Genomic DNA, 19,209 nt, shown 5'->3' with positions numbered 1-19,209 from the left:
CTTGTGTTATATTTGACTAATGGTTAAATGTGTTTGATGATCAGAAACATTTTGTGTGACAAACATGCAAAAGAATAAGAAATCAGGAAGGGGGCAAATAGTTTTTCACACCACTGTAAATAGTTCTTTGAACTTCTTGGCACTGACGATATGTTTATGGGCCAACAAACACGGCTTCATTAATCTTGGCCAGGGCTGGCGCCATCATAAAGGTGAATTAAGCATTCACCTGGGTTGTAGATCATAAGGGGGTAGCAACTGTACAGGTCAGTTACCGAACAGTCGGTTGGCACACTTGTAAGCTTGCCCTAGGGCACAAAATAACATAGCACAGGTACTGATCTTGGCATCAGTTATTCGTAGAAACATCTATCTCAAATGACAAATCTTTTCCCTTTCTTGTTTTTCATTTTCATTAAAGTTTTAATCAGTCCAAGTTTTATAATGAAGAGGAGGCAAATCGAGTAAACAGACTATTTGGGAACAAATGTTACGGGACAAGGTGACAAAATTGATCATCACAAATGAAGAGGTGAGGACAATACAAGCAAGTTACAATTCATAGGCAACAAAGCCTAACAAATATCGGACAGAAATTCACCATACAAGAGCGTATTCCAACGCTTCTTATTAGAATTTCGAATGAAGCTGTGCAGCTCATTCCATCATCCAGCAACTACACATGAAAAGAAATCTGAACTGGGATTTAATGTCACGAAGAGGTGGCATCACCAGACGCCGATCACCAGCAGACCTGAGTGGGCGAGAAGGAGCATAGCACCTCAGAATTGTCTCCGTAGATTTACAAGTGCTGACATTCTAACTAATATGTAGGTAAGCATCAAGGATCTGAACTTTATAGTCCCGCTACAGGCAGCCAGTGTAGTGATTTTATCGACCCGATGCTTTTTAAATTTTTTTTTATAATAAAATACGCTATAAACCACCATCATGAACGTTATTAAGCAATAATCTTTCGACAATAACAGTAAAGTAGTAATACTGAAGTATGTGAATAAAGTATCGCCCCGTTGCTGTCACAAATTAAAAGACTGCATCGCGACACCCTATAGGTGAGTTTAGAAAGCCATGACTTGATTGGCTCAACCACGTGTCAATCAACGTCGGGGCGTAACTGGGCGAACGCGTCCACGCAAGGGACGTAGCGTCCTTGATTGTGAATTACTTACGCGGGCTTCTTTCTCACAAGTGCATCTAAGCTGCAAGAGAAATGCTTTATTTCGTGTACGTTTAACTTGCGGGCAGGAACGGTGTGAATATTCGTTCGTGTAGAGCGCAAGATGACTATGGAGCTTTCCTATCAGACTATTAAAACAGCCAACCAGGCGAGAGAAGCGGTAAGTAATGGAAAATTATTCTAAAAAGTAGCATTAAGACATTAGCGTTTATGATGCATGTCAGAGGAGTGAGCGGGAGGAACGTTCGACTTCTTGTTAGCCGGCTGTTTTAAAACGATTTTTTTTTTGGTTGTTTGTTGAAAATGAAGTACCTGGGATAAGAATGAAAAGTGTCACTCTGCTGTGGAACGTACGTGGAACAGTACAGTCTACCATAGCAAAAGTTTAAAATTCATTTTGGGAGAGAGCGACTGAGAGCACCAGCTACAGCTTACTTTATGCTTGTGTATTTACACACCTATCTTTATATATCGTTTTTTCCAAACCGGCTGCTTCCATTGTAGAAAGTAGAGTCTAACGTTTCCTAGGCGACCACATTTGACGGTCACGTGACGTCCCTGAGGCGCATAGACTGAATGTCACCGCCCTCTGCTGGCCCAGCTACGTTTTGTACAACAGACCTCTTTACATAATCTGTATGTGTACATTTGTGGCCAAAGGTTTTGAAAATGACACAAATATTAATTTAAACAAAGTTTGCTGCCTCCGTTTTTATGATGGCAATTTGCATATACTCCAGAATGTTCTGAAGAATGATCAGATGAATTGCAACTAACTGCAAAGTCCCGCTTTGCCATCAAAATGATCTTCATCCCAAAAAACCCATTTCCACTGCATTTCAGGCCTCCCACCAAATGACCTGCTGACATCATTTCAGTGATCCTTCAATAACACTGGTGAGAGTGTTGACGAGGACAAGGCAGGAGATCACTTTGTTATGCTGATTGAGTTCGAATAGAAAGGTTCAATTGAAGAAGGTTTCAGGGTGCCCAGGAAAGTCCAGCAAGCTCCAGGAATGTTTCCTAAAATTGATTCATGGCTCGGGAATCGGGGCACCACCAGTGCAAATCTTGCTCAGGAATGGCAGCAGGCAGGTGTGAGTGCATCTGCACGCACAGTGAGGCGATAACTTTTGGAGGATGGCCTGGTGTCAAGAAGGTCAGGAAAGAAGCTAAGAAAAACATCAAGGACAGACTGATATTCTGTAAAAGGTACAGGGATTGGACTGCTGAGGACTTAGGTAAAGTCATTTTCGCTGATTCTCTCTTTCCGATTGTTTGGGGCATACGGAAAAAAGAAAAGGTGAGCGGCGCTACCATCAGTCCTGTGTCACGCCTACAGTAAAGCATCCTGAGACCATTCATGTCATGTGGGGTTGCTTCTCAACCAAGGCAGTGGGCTCACTCACAATTTTGCCTAAGAACACAGCCATGAATAAAGAATGGGACCAAAACATCCTCCGAGAGCAAGTTCTCCCAACCATCCAAGAACAGTTTGGTGACCAACCATGCATTTTTCAGCATGATGGAGCACCATGTCGTAAACCAAAGGTGATAACTAAGTGGCTCAGGGAACAAAACATCGAAATTTAGGGTCAATGGCCAGGAAACTCCCCAGACCTTAATAGCATTGAGAACTTGTGGTCAATCCTCAAACAAAAATCCACCAATTTTGACAAACTTCAAACATTAATGATGCAAGAATGGGCTGCCATCAGTCAGGATTGGGCCCAGAAGTTGATTGCCAGCCTGCCAGGGTGAATTGCAGAGGTCTTGAAAAAGAAAGAAGGCCCAACACTGCAAATATGGACTCTTTGCATAAACTGAATGTCATTGTCAATAAAAGCCTTTGAAACTTGTGAAATGCTTGTACTTCTACTTCAGTATACCACAGAAACATCTGACAAACAGATCTAAAAACACAGAAGCAGCAAACTTTGTGAAAACCAATACTTGGGTCATTCTCAAAACTTTTGGCCACGACCGTAGAGTTTACACGTTGTCACTATCTCAATGTGGGTTTTTCTCCTACATTCCAAAAGCACCATTTTTTTCGTAAGTAATGTGCAAAATGACATTCTAAAACAGACAACCTTAATTTGACTTAATATCTTTGTAATTTGTAAATACCATACAGGTCCTCTAAAAGTAGAGAGTCATTGTTTGTGTGTTTTTTCTTTTAACTGATGCACAGACTATGGTAGTGCAGTGCTAGTGCAGCTGCCTTGTAATAAGGAGACTGCGGTTCAAGTCCTGGGTGGTACCTGTGTGGATTTTGCATGTTCTCCCCATATGCACAGGAGCTCCAGTTTCCTCATGTAGTCCAAAGAAACCTTCAGGTTAGATGGATTGGTGATGCTAAATGTGTGTGACTGTCCAAGATTTGTAGTGGGGTGGTCAGATAGGGCTAAGTGAATATTATAGAGTGATGCACTTAAAATCTACAGCATAGGCATATTACAAGATATAATAGTTGTTAATATAATATTAGAATCAAAAAATAGCAATATTATATTAAATACAGTGAACCCTCGTTTATCACGGTTAATCCGTTCCAAACTCTACCGCGATAAATGAATTTTCGCGAAGTAGGATTCTTTATTTATAAATCGAATATTTTCGCAGTTAGAGTAATGAAAACCTGTTTACGACCTTCTAAATACATTTTTTAACATTATTAGAGCCCTCTAGACATGAAATAACACCCTTTAGTCACCATTACACTCGTATTACCCAATATATTAGACAAAATAAGAGAAAATAAGACATATTAGACGTTACAAATATCATATTATTATTATTGTACTGTACATTTAATTACACACACACACAGTTCTTACACACAACCACTAACCTATGAAGGCACGAGCTCAGTAGGAGAGTCTTCAGGTTGTAAGCTGGAGCGCTGATCGCACCCTCAGAGGACACAGACGCCCCTGGGAAAACCCCTGAAACAGCTGACAGTCTACCTTCACATTGCTCCTTACCCTTCTTACTTGCGCTATAACGTGCAATAAGCCTCTCACGCAGTACTCCGCTTACTTAAAAGTATTGTGCAGCGCCTCTCAGCTTTGGAATTGGTTGTTTTGTTTCTCTCTCTCTCTCCGACATTCTCTGCTCCTGGCGGAACTGTCATCTCTGACTTGTCATGGAGCACGTTTAAACTTTTGAAATGAGACAAATGTTTGTTTGCAGTGCTTTGAATAAAGTTCTTTTTTTTCTACAACCTCCTGTGTCTCTATGCAAATCTGTGACCCAAGCATGACAAGGTAGTGCAGTATCTTCAGCAGGTGCGTCGTTGTCTTCTTCCACTGAAGGAGTACTAGGAGTAGGCAGTGGGTGTCTGGGTGTGCGGCTGAAGAACATCTTGATAGGCAGTTGCTGGCGCTGTCTTTTCATATGCGTGAGGAGGCTTTTGTAGGGTATTGCCATCTTTGATCATATCCAAGAGTTTCACCTTCTCCTGGATGGTAAGCATCTTCCTCCGGCGCTTAGTTTCATTGTCAGAAGGCTTAGAAAAAGCAGCACGTTTAGGAGCCATCGTGGGGCTTAGATAAAAGTTATCAGAAAGCGCATGCGTAGTGACGTAAGCGTGTATGAGAAAAAATCGCGATAGAGTGAAGCCGTGAAAGTCGAAGCGTGTTATAGCGAGGGATCACTGTACAACAAAATTAGATCATTCATTGGCCTATTAAATACAAATTTGTCACATTCCAGTTTGAAGGAATCATCTGTTGTAGCCTGCTGGTGATGAATATTGTACTATACTGAATAGTTATAATCTGGTACTGATATGGGTATGCATTCAATATATAATTAAGAGTGAGTTATGAATTGCAAAATATTAATGAACTTGTTTGACTAAAAGGTGCCACCAACCAGATATAATTTTCAATGTATTCCAAAGAGGTTCTGCCTCCAGTCTGCACAGCACTCACTGTGTTTTTCCCAGTTGATTCTGGGGTTCATCAGGGGTGTGTTCTGCTCCTACTCCAATCAATGCTTGCTGGGTCATGGGGTCCGGCGGCTGTGAGGCATCTGTTGTTGAAGAGAGATTCACTGGTCTTGGCTTTTCTGACGATGCTGTGATCTTCGCGGAGTCAATAGACGCTGTGATCGGGGTGTTCGAGAGTCAGAGCGAGGAGTCTGAGTGTCTGGGCTTGCAAGTGTCCTAGATAAAAACCAAGAGCCAGGCCTTTAATGACCTCTTGGGCACGGCCATCAGCATTGTGTCTGTCTGCAGAGAGAGTCAACCGCGTTGAGAGGTTTACTTACCTTGGCAGTGGCATTCATGTCTCTGGTGACTCTTCCTATGAAGTCAGTAGACGGATTGGGAGAGCATGGGGGGTCATGAGGTTACTGCAAAGGGGTGTGTGGCGCTCCCGATATCTATGCAGAAGAACGAAGGTCCAAGGCTTTAGAGTCCTGGTGTTTCCTGTCTTGCTATATGGTTGCGAGACATGAACATTATCCAGTGACCTGAAATGAAGACTGGACTCCTTCAGTACTGTGTCTCTTCGGAGAATCCTTGGGTACCATTGGTTAGACTTTGTGTCGAATGAGCAGCTGCTCACGGAGTCCCAAATGAGGTACATTACCTGCATTGTGAAGGAACGTCAGTTACAGCACTACAGCCTTGTGGTGCGATTCCCAGAAGGAGGACCCAAGTGGCTGGACCAGGCCAAGGGGACATCTACGTAACACCTGGCTGTGGCAGACAGAAGGTTTTTTCCGGAGGGTGGGACTGGACCGCGCGTCTCTTTGGGGGGGGGGTGGAAGGGTGGGTTTGTTATCAACCAGGATCCCAAGCTGTTTAGTCATGTGGTGGGTGCAGTGACGCGCTGTACCAGTGCATGCTCCCCAACCTAACCTGACCTGGTCTGACCTGTATTCCACAGTAAAAACATATCAAATATTTACACAGGAGTAACTGGAGTAGACTAATATACAACGATGTCACTTGTAGAAATTCTCAGATGATTCTGCACTTTTGGGGTGTACAGTATTGGTAAAAGGAGAATGAGACAGAGGAGAGGAGTCAGGTGGAGGGGTTTGTGTCTCGGTGCAGAAAGAATTGCCTAATTAGGGACTACTAAAGAAGTACTGAAGGATTTGGAAGTTGTAGAGGGAGAAGTGCTGCTCAGATTAAATCGGCTAAAATCAAACAAATCAGCAGAACCAGATAATATTTATCCTCAAGATCTTAAGGAGGTTAGTGAGTGTATATACAGGGGTAGGCAAAAGCAAATTTACAGTTGTTTATATGGACAAAGACATGCAGGTTATGATTATTACAATAGCTTTATTTACTCAAAAGAATGTCACAATGGCACAGTGCACTTAGGTACAATCTCATAAGTGCTTAAATTGCCGGCCTTCATTATTTATACATTCTTGTAGTCTACTTGCTACACTCAAGTACACATTAATAATAATAAGAAGAACAAAAAGACATATAATACAAATAAATAAACTGTGGGCGGCACGGTGGCGCAGTGGGTAGCGCTGCTGCCTCTCAGTTAGGAGACCCGGGTTCACTTCCTGGGTCCTCCCTGCGTGGAGTTTGCATGTTCTCCCCGTGTCTGTGAGGGTTTCTTCCCACAATCCAAAGACATGCAGGTTAGGTGCATTGGCGATCCTAAATTGTCCCTAGTGTGTGTGCGCCCTGTGGATGCCCTGCCTGGGGTTTGTTTCCTGCCTTGCACCCTGTGTTGGTTGGGATTGGCTCCAACAGACCACCATGACCCTGTAGTTAGGATATAACGGGTTATTTTTAGGAAGTTACTGGACACTGGGAAAATTCTGAACAACTGGAAAATGGCAAATATTTTCTGGTTATAAAAAAAAAAAAAAAAAAAGGTAATTGAGCAGATACGAGCAACTATAGGCTAGTAAGCTTAATGTGCATCACAGATAAATTAATGGGAGAATTATTAAGGAAAAGATTGAGCAACACATGCCATGAACGGAGTTTTTCTGAACAGTTACCATGGGTTCAGAGAAGGTAGGCCGTGTTTGGAATTCTATAAGGAAGCAACAAAAGGATATGATCAGAGTAGAGCAGATGATATTATTTATCTTGGCTTTCAAAAAGCATTTGATAAGGTGCCACATGAGAGGTTGGGCATCAAATTAAAAGAGGTGAGAGTTCAGGGGGATGTTTTTAGATGGGTCTGAGGAACCCTAGCAGACTTGACTGATGTTAAGAGTGGTGTCCAGCAGGGGTCAGTGTTAGGGTCACTGCTATTTTTAATACCGTATTTACTCGTGTAAGATGCCCACCCTAAGTTTTACAAAGAAAATCGCGAAAAATATTTGCCCAGTGTACGACGTGCGTTGTGATCGTCTAGGAAGCGTTTAGGGCACGTTTTCTGCAAAATGCACTTCTGTTTTTGTTGTATGACAAAAGAGCGAGAGAGAGAGAGAGAGAGAGAGAGAGAGAGAGAGAGAGAGAGAGAGAGAGAGCGCGCGCGCGAGCCCGCCCAAGCAGAAGAAGTAAATATTACAGAAAAAAATTTCCTTGTGTATGACACGCACTTGATTTTCTAATGCTAATTTTCGGGAAAAAATGTGTGCGTGGTACATGCGTAAATATGGTATATAGAAATGATTTGGATTGGAATATAAATAACAAGCAGGTTAAGTGTGCAGATGATACCAGGATAGGTGGATTGTCAGATAATCTTGAATCTGTTAAATCATCATAGATGGACTTGGACAGCATACAGGCCTGGGTAGATTTGTGGCAGATGAAATTTAATGCAAATAAATGTAAAGTATTACACTTAGGAAGTAAAAATGTTACCTATGAATATACAATGGGAGATCTGAAACTTGGAAAATACACCTCATGTAAAGGATTTAGGAGTCGTAGTGGACTTGTCACTGTCAACTGCCAGCCAGTGTTCAGAAGCCATTAAGAAAGCTAACAGAATGTCAGGTTATATAACGTCTTGAAGTGTAGAGAACAAGTCACAGGAGGTCATGATGAAGCTTTATAATGTACAGGTGAGGTCTTATTGGAGTACTGTGTGCAATTTTGGTGTCCAGACTACAAAAAGGACATAGCAGTGCTGGAAAAAGTCCAGAGAAGAGCAACAAGGCTGATTCCAGGACATTGGGGATGAGTTATGAGCAACGATTAAAAGAGCTGAGCCTTTACAGTTTCAGCAAAAGGAGATTAAGAGGAGACCTGACTGAAGTGTTTACAATTATGAAGGCAATTAGTCCAGTGGATTGAGACGGTGACTTTAAAATGAGTTCATCAAGAACACGGAGACACAGTTGGAAACTTGTTAAGGGTAAATTTCACACAAACATTAGGAAGTTTTTTTTCTCAGAGAGATCCACAGGCACATGGAGTAAGTGACCAAGTACTGTGTTAGACAGCAGAATGTTTAGGTACTTTTAAAACTCCATGTTATTTTGGAAGAATTAAGTAGATAGGACTGGTGATCTTTGTTGGTCAGAATGGTCTGTGCTTGTCTAAGATTGTTCTAACGTTCTAGTTTTACATTAACTTGACTGTTAAACAGATGCAAGTCATTTTCATTTCTTTTTCTCATTTAAAAGGATGAAATGAAAGCTGAAGCTAGAAGAAAGAATCTTTTAATTCTGGTTCTTCATTACTTGTCTGAGGAAGGGTATGTATAATCTGTGTGATTTCTTTCAAGTCATTTCACCATTAGAAGTAAGGGTTGCAAAATATTTCTAATGTTATTTTCATTGATTCTTTTTGCAAGCTTGATTTGTCTCCATTATTTATCTTCTTGTCTTAGAACTGACTGGCAGTCAATCCAGAGCTCATTCCTGGTTTCTGCTGAATGAGGCTAAGGCCCCCGTGAAACTCTCCTATAGGATTAAGTAGCTTCTGAGGATGAAACAAATTAACTGCCTTTTTATATTTCCACTTAGTAGTAACATATGTACATATAACTGTGAAGCCGTCAATGACAATATATACTGCATATATTGTCATTGACGGCTGCACGGTCAGGATGCCTGGGACGTGAAGGACCGGGAGAGCACCAATACCTCCCCTGGGACACGAGAGGACGACTGCCCTGGGGTGCAGGGGAGCCACAAGATTGGAGCTTGGAGTAAAAAGACAAAGTAGAACTTCATAAAGACGCTTACAAACGTTGGCGCTAAACACATGCAGAGCAGGTTAGAGACTATGAAAGCAGTGAAATTAGAAAGGCTCAAAAAACAAAACAAAAAAAAAGGCGCTATACACATGTGGAGAAAGTTAAAGGATATGAAAGTAGGAAAATTAGAAAATATAAAAAAAGAAAGTAAAGATCACAGTAGCGCAAACAAACAAACTGCCTCATTTAACTATGCACTAGTCTAACTTTGGTTTTGCACAATAATTACTACACTATTACACCTTAACACTTAATTCTACTTTATTCACATAATTTTACTTATTTATTATGTTCTACTATACTGTTATCTTTCAATTTATGACTTTGTGTTAATTTAACTGATATTTTTCTAACTTTGCACAGTTTTTGATAAGCGGATCAGGATTCATTTCACTGCGTGTTGTCCTGTATAACTATGCATGTGACAAATAAAGAATCTTTAGAATTTCAAAAACGGAGTTTACCGCACATGCATTTATTGCTTACTTTGTTCATGTATATATATTTATCTGTCTGCTTATTTAAAAAGCTACATTTACCCCAGGAGTCAAAAACGTTCTGTCTAGCCCTTGTACAAAAACCTAGACAAAAGCTGGGGTATCACCTTGGTAACCCCATGTACTTTTGGAACTGTGAGCGGAAAATAGCACGACTTTACAGACAGGAGTCCAATGCAGAACTCTACTTACTTTTTTACTTTGTAAAAAAAAAAAATTATTAACTGCTGATGATGTAGATTGTTTTGTCTGTGCTGAAATTCCAAACCTATCCTGACCTCATTAAAAAGATTCAGCATATTGGGACTCGGAAGATTACAAATATTGTTTTTACAGAAGTTCTGAAATAAAAGTGAAACTAATGAAATAGCAACAATTCAAAGAAAAAAAAATCTTAAAAGTGTGTATCCGGAAAACCAAACACGGGGGTTGGCGAGCGAAGCGAGCAGGGGGCGAAGCCCACTAGTATATATAAGTAATACTCTTGTTTATCTGTTGTGATAAACAGGTCCTACACCAGCACCGTCAGACACAAGACAGCAGCTGCCCTTTGAAGGAATGGCCATTGTGATGTTCAGGTTTACAAAACCCAATTTCAAAAACTGTCCTGAAGATCCTTGTCATGCCTTGTGCAATGAAAAGCTGGCTGAGATATGCTGATAACCAGGAGAGAAAACACTGATTGGAGTAATACTTGAAACCAGAGTTTTGTACTATCATTGTCACTACTAAAACTATAATCAAGGAATTATTGTAAGGAAATAAAAACAAACAATCTGGAACCTAAAGCACTTAGAAAATACACACACACACTTTTTTTTTTTCAGATTTCCACAAACTTAGAGAATGATGTGTTTGATGCACTACATTTTATATTGTCACATCAATGACATTAATTACTTTGTTTCTCGAGATGCACTCTGACTGAAAATGGCAGCGCCCATAAAAAAAGTGGTAGCAAAAAATCTGATTCAGCATTACAGAAAAAAGGGACAGCTGTAAACAAAAAGAAGCACAGAGAATTTTTTTAAAGTACACTGAATGATAGAAATATTCACCTACTGCAAAGTAAACCTGGCTCCCAAAAATTAAGAAGGACAGATGAAAGGGAGTAGAGGAGAAGGAGTCAACATTTATAAATCTTGAATTTAAGAGAGTAACTGTGAACCCCCAGCCCCAAAATAACAAAACAATCATCCTTAATAATAATCAATAACAAAAGACTCCAAAACAAAGTAAGATTAGAAAATGTTACAATTGCTTGCCTAAGAGGCAAACCAAAATAGAACAAAGCCAAGTCCATAATCCAAAAAAAAATCCAAATCAGAGACAAAAGTTTCAGAAACCAGAATAATCTAAACAAGAACATTTACAAAACTAGGGAATCCTAAAATAAGCCGAACAAGAACATTACAAAAATTACATTACGTAACTCAGGACTTACGGTATATAGCCTTAGGATGGTTATTCATCTGTAGCACTGGGGGGCCCATCCCTTCAAGCACCACAAGAAGAAGACAAGGAAAATAATCTACAGTGGAGTCAGAAAGTAATCAGACCTCTTCACTTTCTGCACACTTTATTGTCTTTTTTAGATTTAATTTTAAGTGGATTTTTTTTGTCTATCAGTTTACACTGCACATTCCATAATGACAAAGTGAAAACGTTTTCAGAAAGTTTTGCAAATTTAATAAAAATAGACAACTCTCATTGATACTGTATAAGTATTCAGACCTAATTCAGTATTTTGCAGAAGCCTCTTTGGCAGCATTTCCAGCTTTTAGTCTTCTTGGTTAATTCTCTACAGGCTTTGCACAGATGGATTTGGGCAGTTTATCTCATTCTTCGTGGCAGATCCCCTCAAGCTCCATTAGATTAGATGGGAAGTGCCATCTTCAGGGCTCTCTCAACATGTTAAGGACTCAAAGACACTCAGAGACTTGTCCCATAGCCACTTCCACATTGTCTTCGCTATATTCTTTGGGTCATTATCGTGCTAAAAACATAAATCATTGTGTGGAATCTGGAACAGGGTTTCTTCAAAGGCTGCTGTATATTTGGCTGCATTCACCCTTATCTCGATTCTGATGAGACTCCCTGGCTGTGCCACCGTGAACCACAGCCATGGCATGATGCTGTTACCACTATGCTTCACTGCAGGGGATGTATTTGACAGATGGTGAGCAATTCTTGGTCTTTGCCAACACAGTGTTTGCAGTTCTGCCCACACGGTAAAATTTCTGTCTGACCAGACTACAGAATCTTTCCTCATGCTCTTAGAATCCTTTAAATGCCATTTCGCAAACTCTAAGCAGGCTGTCATACACACTTGGTCGATGGAGTGCTGCTGAGATGGTCATTCTTCTGACAGGTTCTCCTGTCTCAGAAGAGGACTTCTGAAGAGTGTTAGAGTGATCATCAGGTTCCTACCTAGTTTTTCAGTTTGGCTGGTTCACTAACACTAGAAATACTGGTGGTTCCAAACTTGTTCCATTTCACAATTATTGAGGTCACTGAGAATGCTCAAAGCTTTAGTTTTGTCCCATTTGCCCTGATCTATGTCTCACAACAATTTGCTCTATGTGCAGGTATGCACAGAGTTCGTCAGACTTCATGGCCTGGTTTTTGTTCTTCAGTCATTGTGATTTGTGGGGCCTTATAGACACAGGTACACCTGTCCAATCAATTCAGTTTGCCACGAGTGAACTCCAATCAAGTTCTCGACACATCTCAAGGAGAATTAAAGCAGGTTTTCACTTTGTCATTGTGGGTTACTGTGTGTAGACTGATGGGCAAAAATGGCAAGTTTATCCATTTAAAATGAAATCTACAACACACTAAAGTGTGCAGAAAGTGAAGGGGTGTAAATGCTTTCTGAATCCACTGTATACTTTTCATTATACTGTATAGTACAGTTTTCTTAACAATGCTTACATATTATTTAAAAAAATTTTAAGTGCAAATTGTCTTTTTTTTATTTTCCTTTTATGTATGGATATTTTCTTCAGATATTTAGATGCCGCAAATGCATTAGAACAAGAGACAAATCTAGACCTACGTCGGTATGAAGTGTGTGACAACATTGATTTGGAGACCGTCCTAATGGAATATGAGAGCTACTATTACGTAAAGTTCCAGAAATACCCAAAGCTCACAAAAAAGTGTGCAGAGACAGGTACAGTAGGTTTACTCTTTTAAATAAATAATTGTACATTGCATTATGCTATTCTTTATAATTAAGCCACACATTTAGGGATAGGATAGTATTTACATTTCTTATTCCAAAATAGTTAGTTTGTACATAAAAGATTCAGTCTTTTTAGTTGATACTTTTAATGCATGTGGTAAGATAATGCATATGCATGTGGTGCATTTAAGTTTGGCACAGTTTTATCGACTCAGTGTTATTTTGGAGAAATTAGGTGGTTAGGACTGGGCAGAATATTCTGTTCTTGTCAAAAATGTTCTAACTTTCTAATGGGGAAAGCGCATGTTTTACTGGATTTGGGCAGTTTATCCCATTCTTTGTGGCAGATCCCCTCAAGCTCCATTAGATTAGATGGGAAGTGCCATCTTCAGGGCTCTCCCAACATATTAAGGACTCAAAAGATGAGACCTGGCCCAAAGCCACCCCGGCATTGTATGCTTTGGGACATTGTCATGCTAAAAGGTGAACCATTACATGCATTCTAGAGCAGGGTTTCTTCAAGGACCATTCTATATTTGGCTGCATTCACCCTTCCCTCAATTCTGATGAGACTCCCTGCTTGTGCCACCATGAACCACACCCATGGCATGATGCTGTTACCTCTATGCTTCACTGCAGGGGATGTATTTGACAGGTGTTGAGCAAGTCTTGGTCTTTGCAAACACAGTGTTTGCAGTGTATTTGGCTGCATTCATCCTTCCCTCAATTCTGACCAGTCTCCCCCACTATTCCTCTGAGAAGCACCCCCATAGCATGATGCTATGTAGAACACATACATTGAAAATGCCCTCCAGTGGACCTGCATCCTGGTTTAGATACTTTTGTGTACCTGATTATGCTGCTATAAGCTCCAACTCCCAATCAACTCTTTAATAAGAAATGGGTTTAAAAAAGTTACTTTATGTATCATTCTTGCATTTCCATACTGTACATTCTCATTGATAAGTTAGAAATATGGAGGGGTTTTTAATAGTAGTTAGTCAGTCATTATCTAGCTCAATTAGTTCTGAATATGGTTACAAGGGGTGCTGGAGCCTATCTCAGTTAGCATAGGACGCAAGGCAGGAACAAACCCTGGACTGGGCACCAGTCTATCACAGGGCAATCACACACACACGGGCAAATTTAGCATTACCAATGCACCTAACCTGCATGTATTTGGACAGTGGGAGGAAACCGGACTATCCAGTGGAAACCCACACAGATATGAGAATAACATGTAGACTCCACGCAAAGGACCCAACATGTGCCCCCTGGTCTCCTTACTACAAGGCAGAAGTGCTACCACTGCATCACCCATCCACCCTGTGTTTTTAATATTATATTGCAATTCTTACTATTTTTTCTGGTATCATAATTATCTTCTGAATATTTTCCTTTGGCCAGAGTGTAAAGGGTCCTGCCTTCCTTAGATCCTGAAGCTCTGAAAGTGTGACAGTATAAAATAACAAGTGCAAAACTACAAGATCAGGTTTAAACATTTTTATTCATTTAACTTTAAAAATCATCTTTTCTTTATTGTAGGAGGAAATAAACACCCAAGGAGTGGAGGGAAATGTAAAAGGTAATGTATCATACTTGCATGGAGGAGAGGAGAGGAGAGGCTAGGAGCTCGCACTGATACAGCACATTGCCGCACCCACCACATGATGAACCAACTCAGGATCCCAGATTGGGACCCGAGTGTAGCCATGCAACGGGTGACACCTCGTCACCAAACAAGTTCAGATGGAATGGAACCAGTGTGAGGTTTTTTTATGGTGGCCGTAGTGCCAATTCTGCCACCAACCTCCAGGTTTTTCCCTGCAGGTTGGAGGGCCTACATGCAGGGCTGGATGCAGATTAACATCATACCCAGGACGGAGAAATTGCAGGTTAAGGGTCTTGCTCAAGGGCCCAACAAAGTAGAGTTACTTTTGGCGTCTACAGGATTCGAACCGGCAACCTTCCGATTACCAGTGCAAATCCTTATTCTCGGAGCCACCACTCCACTCCATACTTGCATAGATCTTTAAATTATGGGTCATCTGCGTTTGTGTCGCGCAGAGTCGTGATTCAAAGTAGCACACACTGGGAAAGAGGCATGTATGGTTTGCAGAGTGTTTTGCACAGTTTGGACAGTTTAATCAAATGCCATTTCTCCAGTATGACTGAACGTGATGATTTTCCAAACAGGACAGGGTCTGACTTTTGGCAGCGATTATCCAAGGGGGAGCAGGGGGAAATGATGGTCAGCAGAGATTCTGGGTCTCAAAGAAAGAAAAAAAAGGCAAGATTGGGTTGCCAGAAAAAAAAGTTTATGAGCCACTATCTTAGTGTTCCAGTGAGTACCAGCACCTCTTCAAGAATCTCCACCCTTCATCCCTCAATTATTTGATACAATGTCACTGTATCACCATAAATAGAGTACGCTCAGTATTTTTTTTTCCAGTCCAAACACTGAATTTACCATAGTCTCATCAGTGGTAGTCCGGCCATATTACATAAATATTGATATTTGATTGGTACTACTGGCTTATTTATTATTGTCTCTGCTTATGATGCTGTTGCTTATTGAGCTTTCAGGCTGGTAGATCTAATAAAGCTGACACATTGGCATATACATTTTTTATGCTTTTAGGGTTTTAATAGTTTACCTTTGCAGTTAACATTAACCTTTGTTCTGTAATTTGGAAATTGCAGCTATTTGTGACTACAATACATTAGCACAGGCACAATTTGCTTAGAACAGGAACGGTATATGCATTTTAACACATGTTATTTTTCTCAGGACACCCAGTTCTTCAGCCCACAACCTTCCTAGAATTAGTCAGTCCAGTACTGCACAGCGACCTTCCTCTAAAGCACTGGGAAAAAAAACAGAACCAAAAGCAATGGCGAAAGACAGTTCAAAGATAGTGAGTACCACTGTTTATTAAATTTTCTTTTAATAATAATCTCTTATATATATTTCTTTTCTGGTTCGTCCTGCTTCCACTTCAAAACCGGTCCTGCCCACACGCAGCTGACACGGCATTTCTTGATTCCTATTCGTCCTCTTCCATGTCATGCACTATACTGACCTGCTGAGCGTAATACATCCAACAAGTACTCGAGGTGCTGCCACAACGATAAAGTAGCTTTACCACCTTTGCGGGAGCCACCTGTGTCTTTACAACAGCTTCTTACACAGCAAACATCAGAAGCTAAAAATTATCGTGAACACATTTGAGAATACAACTCTTCTGTAGCGTTTCTTCCATGGGTGCACAGATAACTCAAGCTCCTGGCCACGGACCATACTGTTTTAAAATACACAGGCAAATTTATTACCAAATCTCTCCACTATACGCTAACACTTCTACCTCTCCAGGATATGGACAGTTGTATGTTATTAACACAGCGCAAGCTACTGAAGTACGCTTACAAAATAAAGCAAACTCCGCATGCAGCGAAAATGTACTTCTCCAGCGAGATTCCATGCTCAGAACCATCAACTCCTTTGTTAAATCATACAAACACATGCATGAAATCGCTGAGTCCAATCCAACAGCATCTGTACGAATGGTTGTCAAGGAAAACCCTAGGCAGGATTTATGACGATACAATGCCCCGACATGTCACACTGATGTTGCAGTGATTTTCATCGGAGAAGATGGCGGACCGCCTGCCGAAAGGGACATTTGCATCTATCCCATAGCCAACTCCTGTAAACAGATTGCCACGCTCAATATGAATTGCGATCCTATGGTTTACCCACTTTTATTCCGTTACGGAGACATTGGCTGGCACAAAGATTTACAACATGTTCCCGATAAAAACACCGCCAAGTGAATAAGGCTTACTCGATGCCAATTTTACATGTACAGATTAGCAATGAGGAATACATTTAGTATTTTGCACTCCAGTGGCAAACTATTCCAACAGTACGTTGTAGATGCGTAAGTTTAGACGCGCGCCCTCTGTTTTAACAATCTCAGATTACATCAACAAGATTAATACAAAGGACTATCAGACGCACTGCAAGCAAATGCTGAAAATAACAACATACGTGTAGGCAAAATGAACATATTACCATCCACATTTCCAGGAAGTCCAAGGTACATGCAACAAAACTATCAGGATGCCATGGCCATAGTACGTAAATTCGGAAAGCCTGCTTTATTTATCACTTTCACATGTAATCCTGCTTAGCCGGAAATTCTACATGCACACTGCATCTTTCAAGAAGTATTTATTTCTTCTTGATTTCTGAATTCGTTTCTCACAGTTTTCCGTTCCTATTCTTACACCGCCGTATGTTGCGGCGGGCATCGGCTAGTAATAATAATAATTCTTTGCATTTATATAGCACTTTTCTTCCTACTCAAAGTGCTTTTCATAGTGAATGGGGAGCCACTTCAACCACCACTAATGTGTAGCATCCTTCTGGATGATGCGATAGTAGCCATTATTGTGACAGAACGCTCACCACACATGAGTTATTAGGTGGCGAAGGGGTGAGAAAGAGAGAGTCAATTAGAGACAGGGAATGATTAAGGGTCCAGAATTACCAGGCCATAGGGGACAATTTAGCCTGGGCATTGGGATACACCCCACTCTTTGTAAAGGATGCCCAGGGATCTTTTATGACCACAGAGAGTCTTATGTAGTTGGATTTACAGGTATGTCTAATCTGAAGGATGGCACCATATTTACAGTATGGTGTCCCTGTCACTGCACTTGGGCATTGGGATCCACATTCAAACCACAGGGTAAGCACCCCCTGCTGGCCTCACAAACATTTCTTTAAGCGGCAACTTAAGCGTTTCCTGTTTGGTCTCCCATCCAGGTACTGGCTGGGCCCACACATGCTTAGCTTCAGGTGGATGACCTGATCTGAAGTGCATGTGATATGCCTGCTGAATCTTTTACAGTGAAGTTTATTACACTACGGGTTGTAAGAATTTTGTAGTGTATGCATTTTGTCTTGAAACCTGGATGATTGGTCTGTGTGTATTTACGTACATATCACCACCCTTCTGTGCTTCTTTGGGTCTTCTGATTTCTTTTTCATTTGATTACTAGTTAACTAGCAAGTATTCATGCCCGTTCTTCATTTTAAAGTTGCTACCAATATTTTACTTGGCTATGTTTTGGACAATGAAAAAATGTGTTCAATTTCTTTTTTTTTTTGTTTTAGGACAATGGTCTCTCAAAACCTCCTGAAACTGGAGATTTCGGTTTAAATGTGTCTTCTATCAACAGAAATGGAGGGGGGAATGGCACACATATGAAAAAGGTAATTTTTTTTTTATATATCCTTGATAATCTACAGTGGATTCAGAAAACATTCAGACCTCTTCAGTTTCTGCCCACTTTATTGTGTTGCAGGTTGAATTTCAAATTTCAGCCTGATGTCGTGTGCACTCTGGAGCAGATTTTCTTCAAGGACCTCTCTATACTAGGCTGTATTCATCCTTCTCTCAATTCTGTCCACACTTTGTGTTTCTGCCGCTGAGAAGCACCCCCATGGCATGATGCTTCCACCACCATGCTTCACTGTAGGGATGGTATTAGGCAGGTGATGAGTATTGCTTGGTGTTTGCCAGACATAGTGTTTTGAGTTTTGCCTAAAGTGTTTAATTTTTGTATCATCAATCCCGAAAATCTTATTCTTCGTCTTCTCAGGGTCCTTTTAAATGCCGTTTGGCAAACTGCAAGTGGGCTATTATATTCCTTTTATTTCAGACTGACGTCCATCTAGCCACTCTATCATAAATGTCAAATTAATGGAGTGCTTCTGAGATGGTTGTCCTTCAGACAGGTTCTCCCACCGTGCTGCTGAGAGGCATCCCCTCAGCATGATGCTCCCACCACCATGATTCCCCCAACAGATGGAATTAGGCAGGTGATGAACAGTGTCTGAACTTTGCTAGACATAGCACATGGAGCTCTGCTCTGACCAAAGCCTTTCTACCCTAACTACTGAGTCTGGCCGGACAGCCAACTCTAGGCAGAGTCCAAGTGGTTCTAAACGTCTTTTGTTTCACAATCATTGAGGCCACAGTGCTTCTGTGAAAGCTTTAGAAATGGTTTTATCCCCTTGTCCTGATCTGTGCCTCACCATAGTTTGATCACGGAAGTCTACAGAGAGTTCTTCATGGCTTGGTTTTTGTTCTGACATGCAGTGTGAATTGT

General features: G+C 40.9%; 1 protein-coding gene across 2 annotated transcripts in view; it reads left to right on the top strand.

Annotated features, from left to right (window-relative positions):
• The first annotated feature begins 521 nt into the window (after nt 1–521).
• The window catches only part of katnal2 (katanin p60 subunit A-like 2), a 54,792-nt gene continuing 36,104 nt past the window's right edge, over nt 522–19,209 (top strand). Inside the window, exons 1-6 of one of the 2 annotated variants that reach the window (XM_051929798.1) lie at nt 522–1,358; nt 8,771–8,841; nt 12,851–13,017; nt 14,575–14,614; nt 15,821–15,947; nt 18,212–18,310. In XM_051929798.1, the coding sequence (XP_051785758.1) occupies nt 1,302–1,358; nt 8,771–8,841; nt 12,851–13,017; nt 14,575–14,614; nt 15,821–15,947; nt 18,212–18,310 (561 nt within the window). In that variant the 5' untranslated portion in view covers nt 522–1,301. The remainder of the gene's footprint in view (nt 1,359–8,770; nt 8,842–12,850; nt 13,018–14,574; nt 14,615–15,820; nt 15,948–18,211; nt 18,311–19,209) is intronic. The other variant, XM_028805982.2, reaches the window with a different exon arrangement.

This window comes from Erpetoichthys calabaricus, chromosome 7 (assembly GCF_900747795.2).
Source record: "Erpetoichthys calabaricus chromosome 7, fErpCal1.3, whole genome shotgun sequence".
In the NCBI taxonomy this organism is placed as follows: domain Eukaryota; kingdom Metazoa; phylum Chordata; class Cladistia; order Polypteriformes; family Polypteridae; genus Erpetoichthys; species Erpetoichthys calabaricus.
The sequence above is the reverse complement of the archived record's forward strand: the minus strand, read 5'-3'. Positions and strand labels throughout refer to the sequence as shown.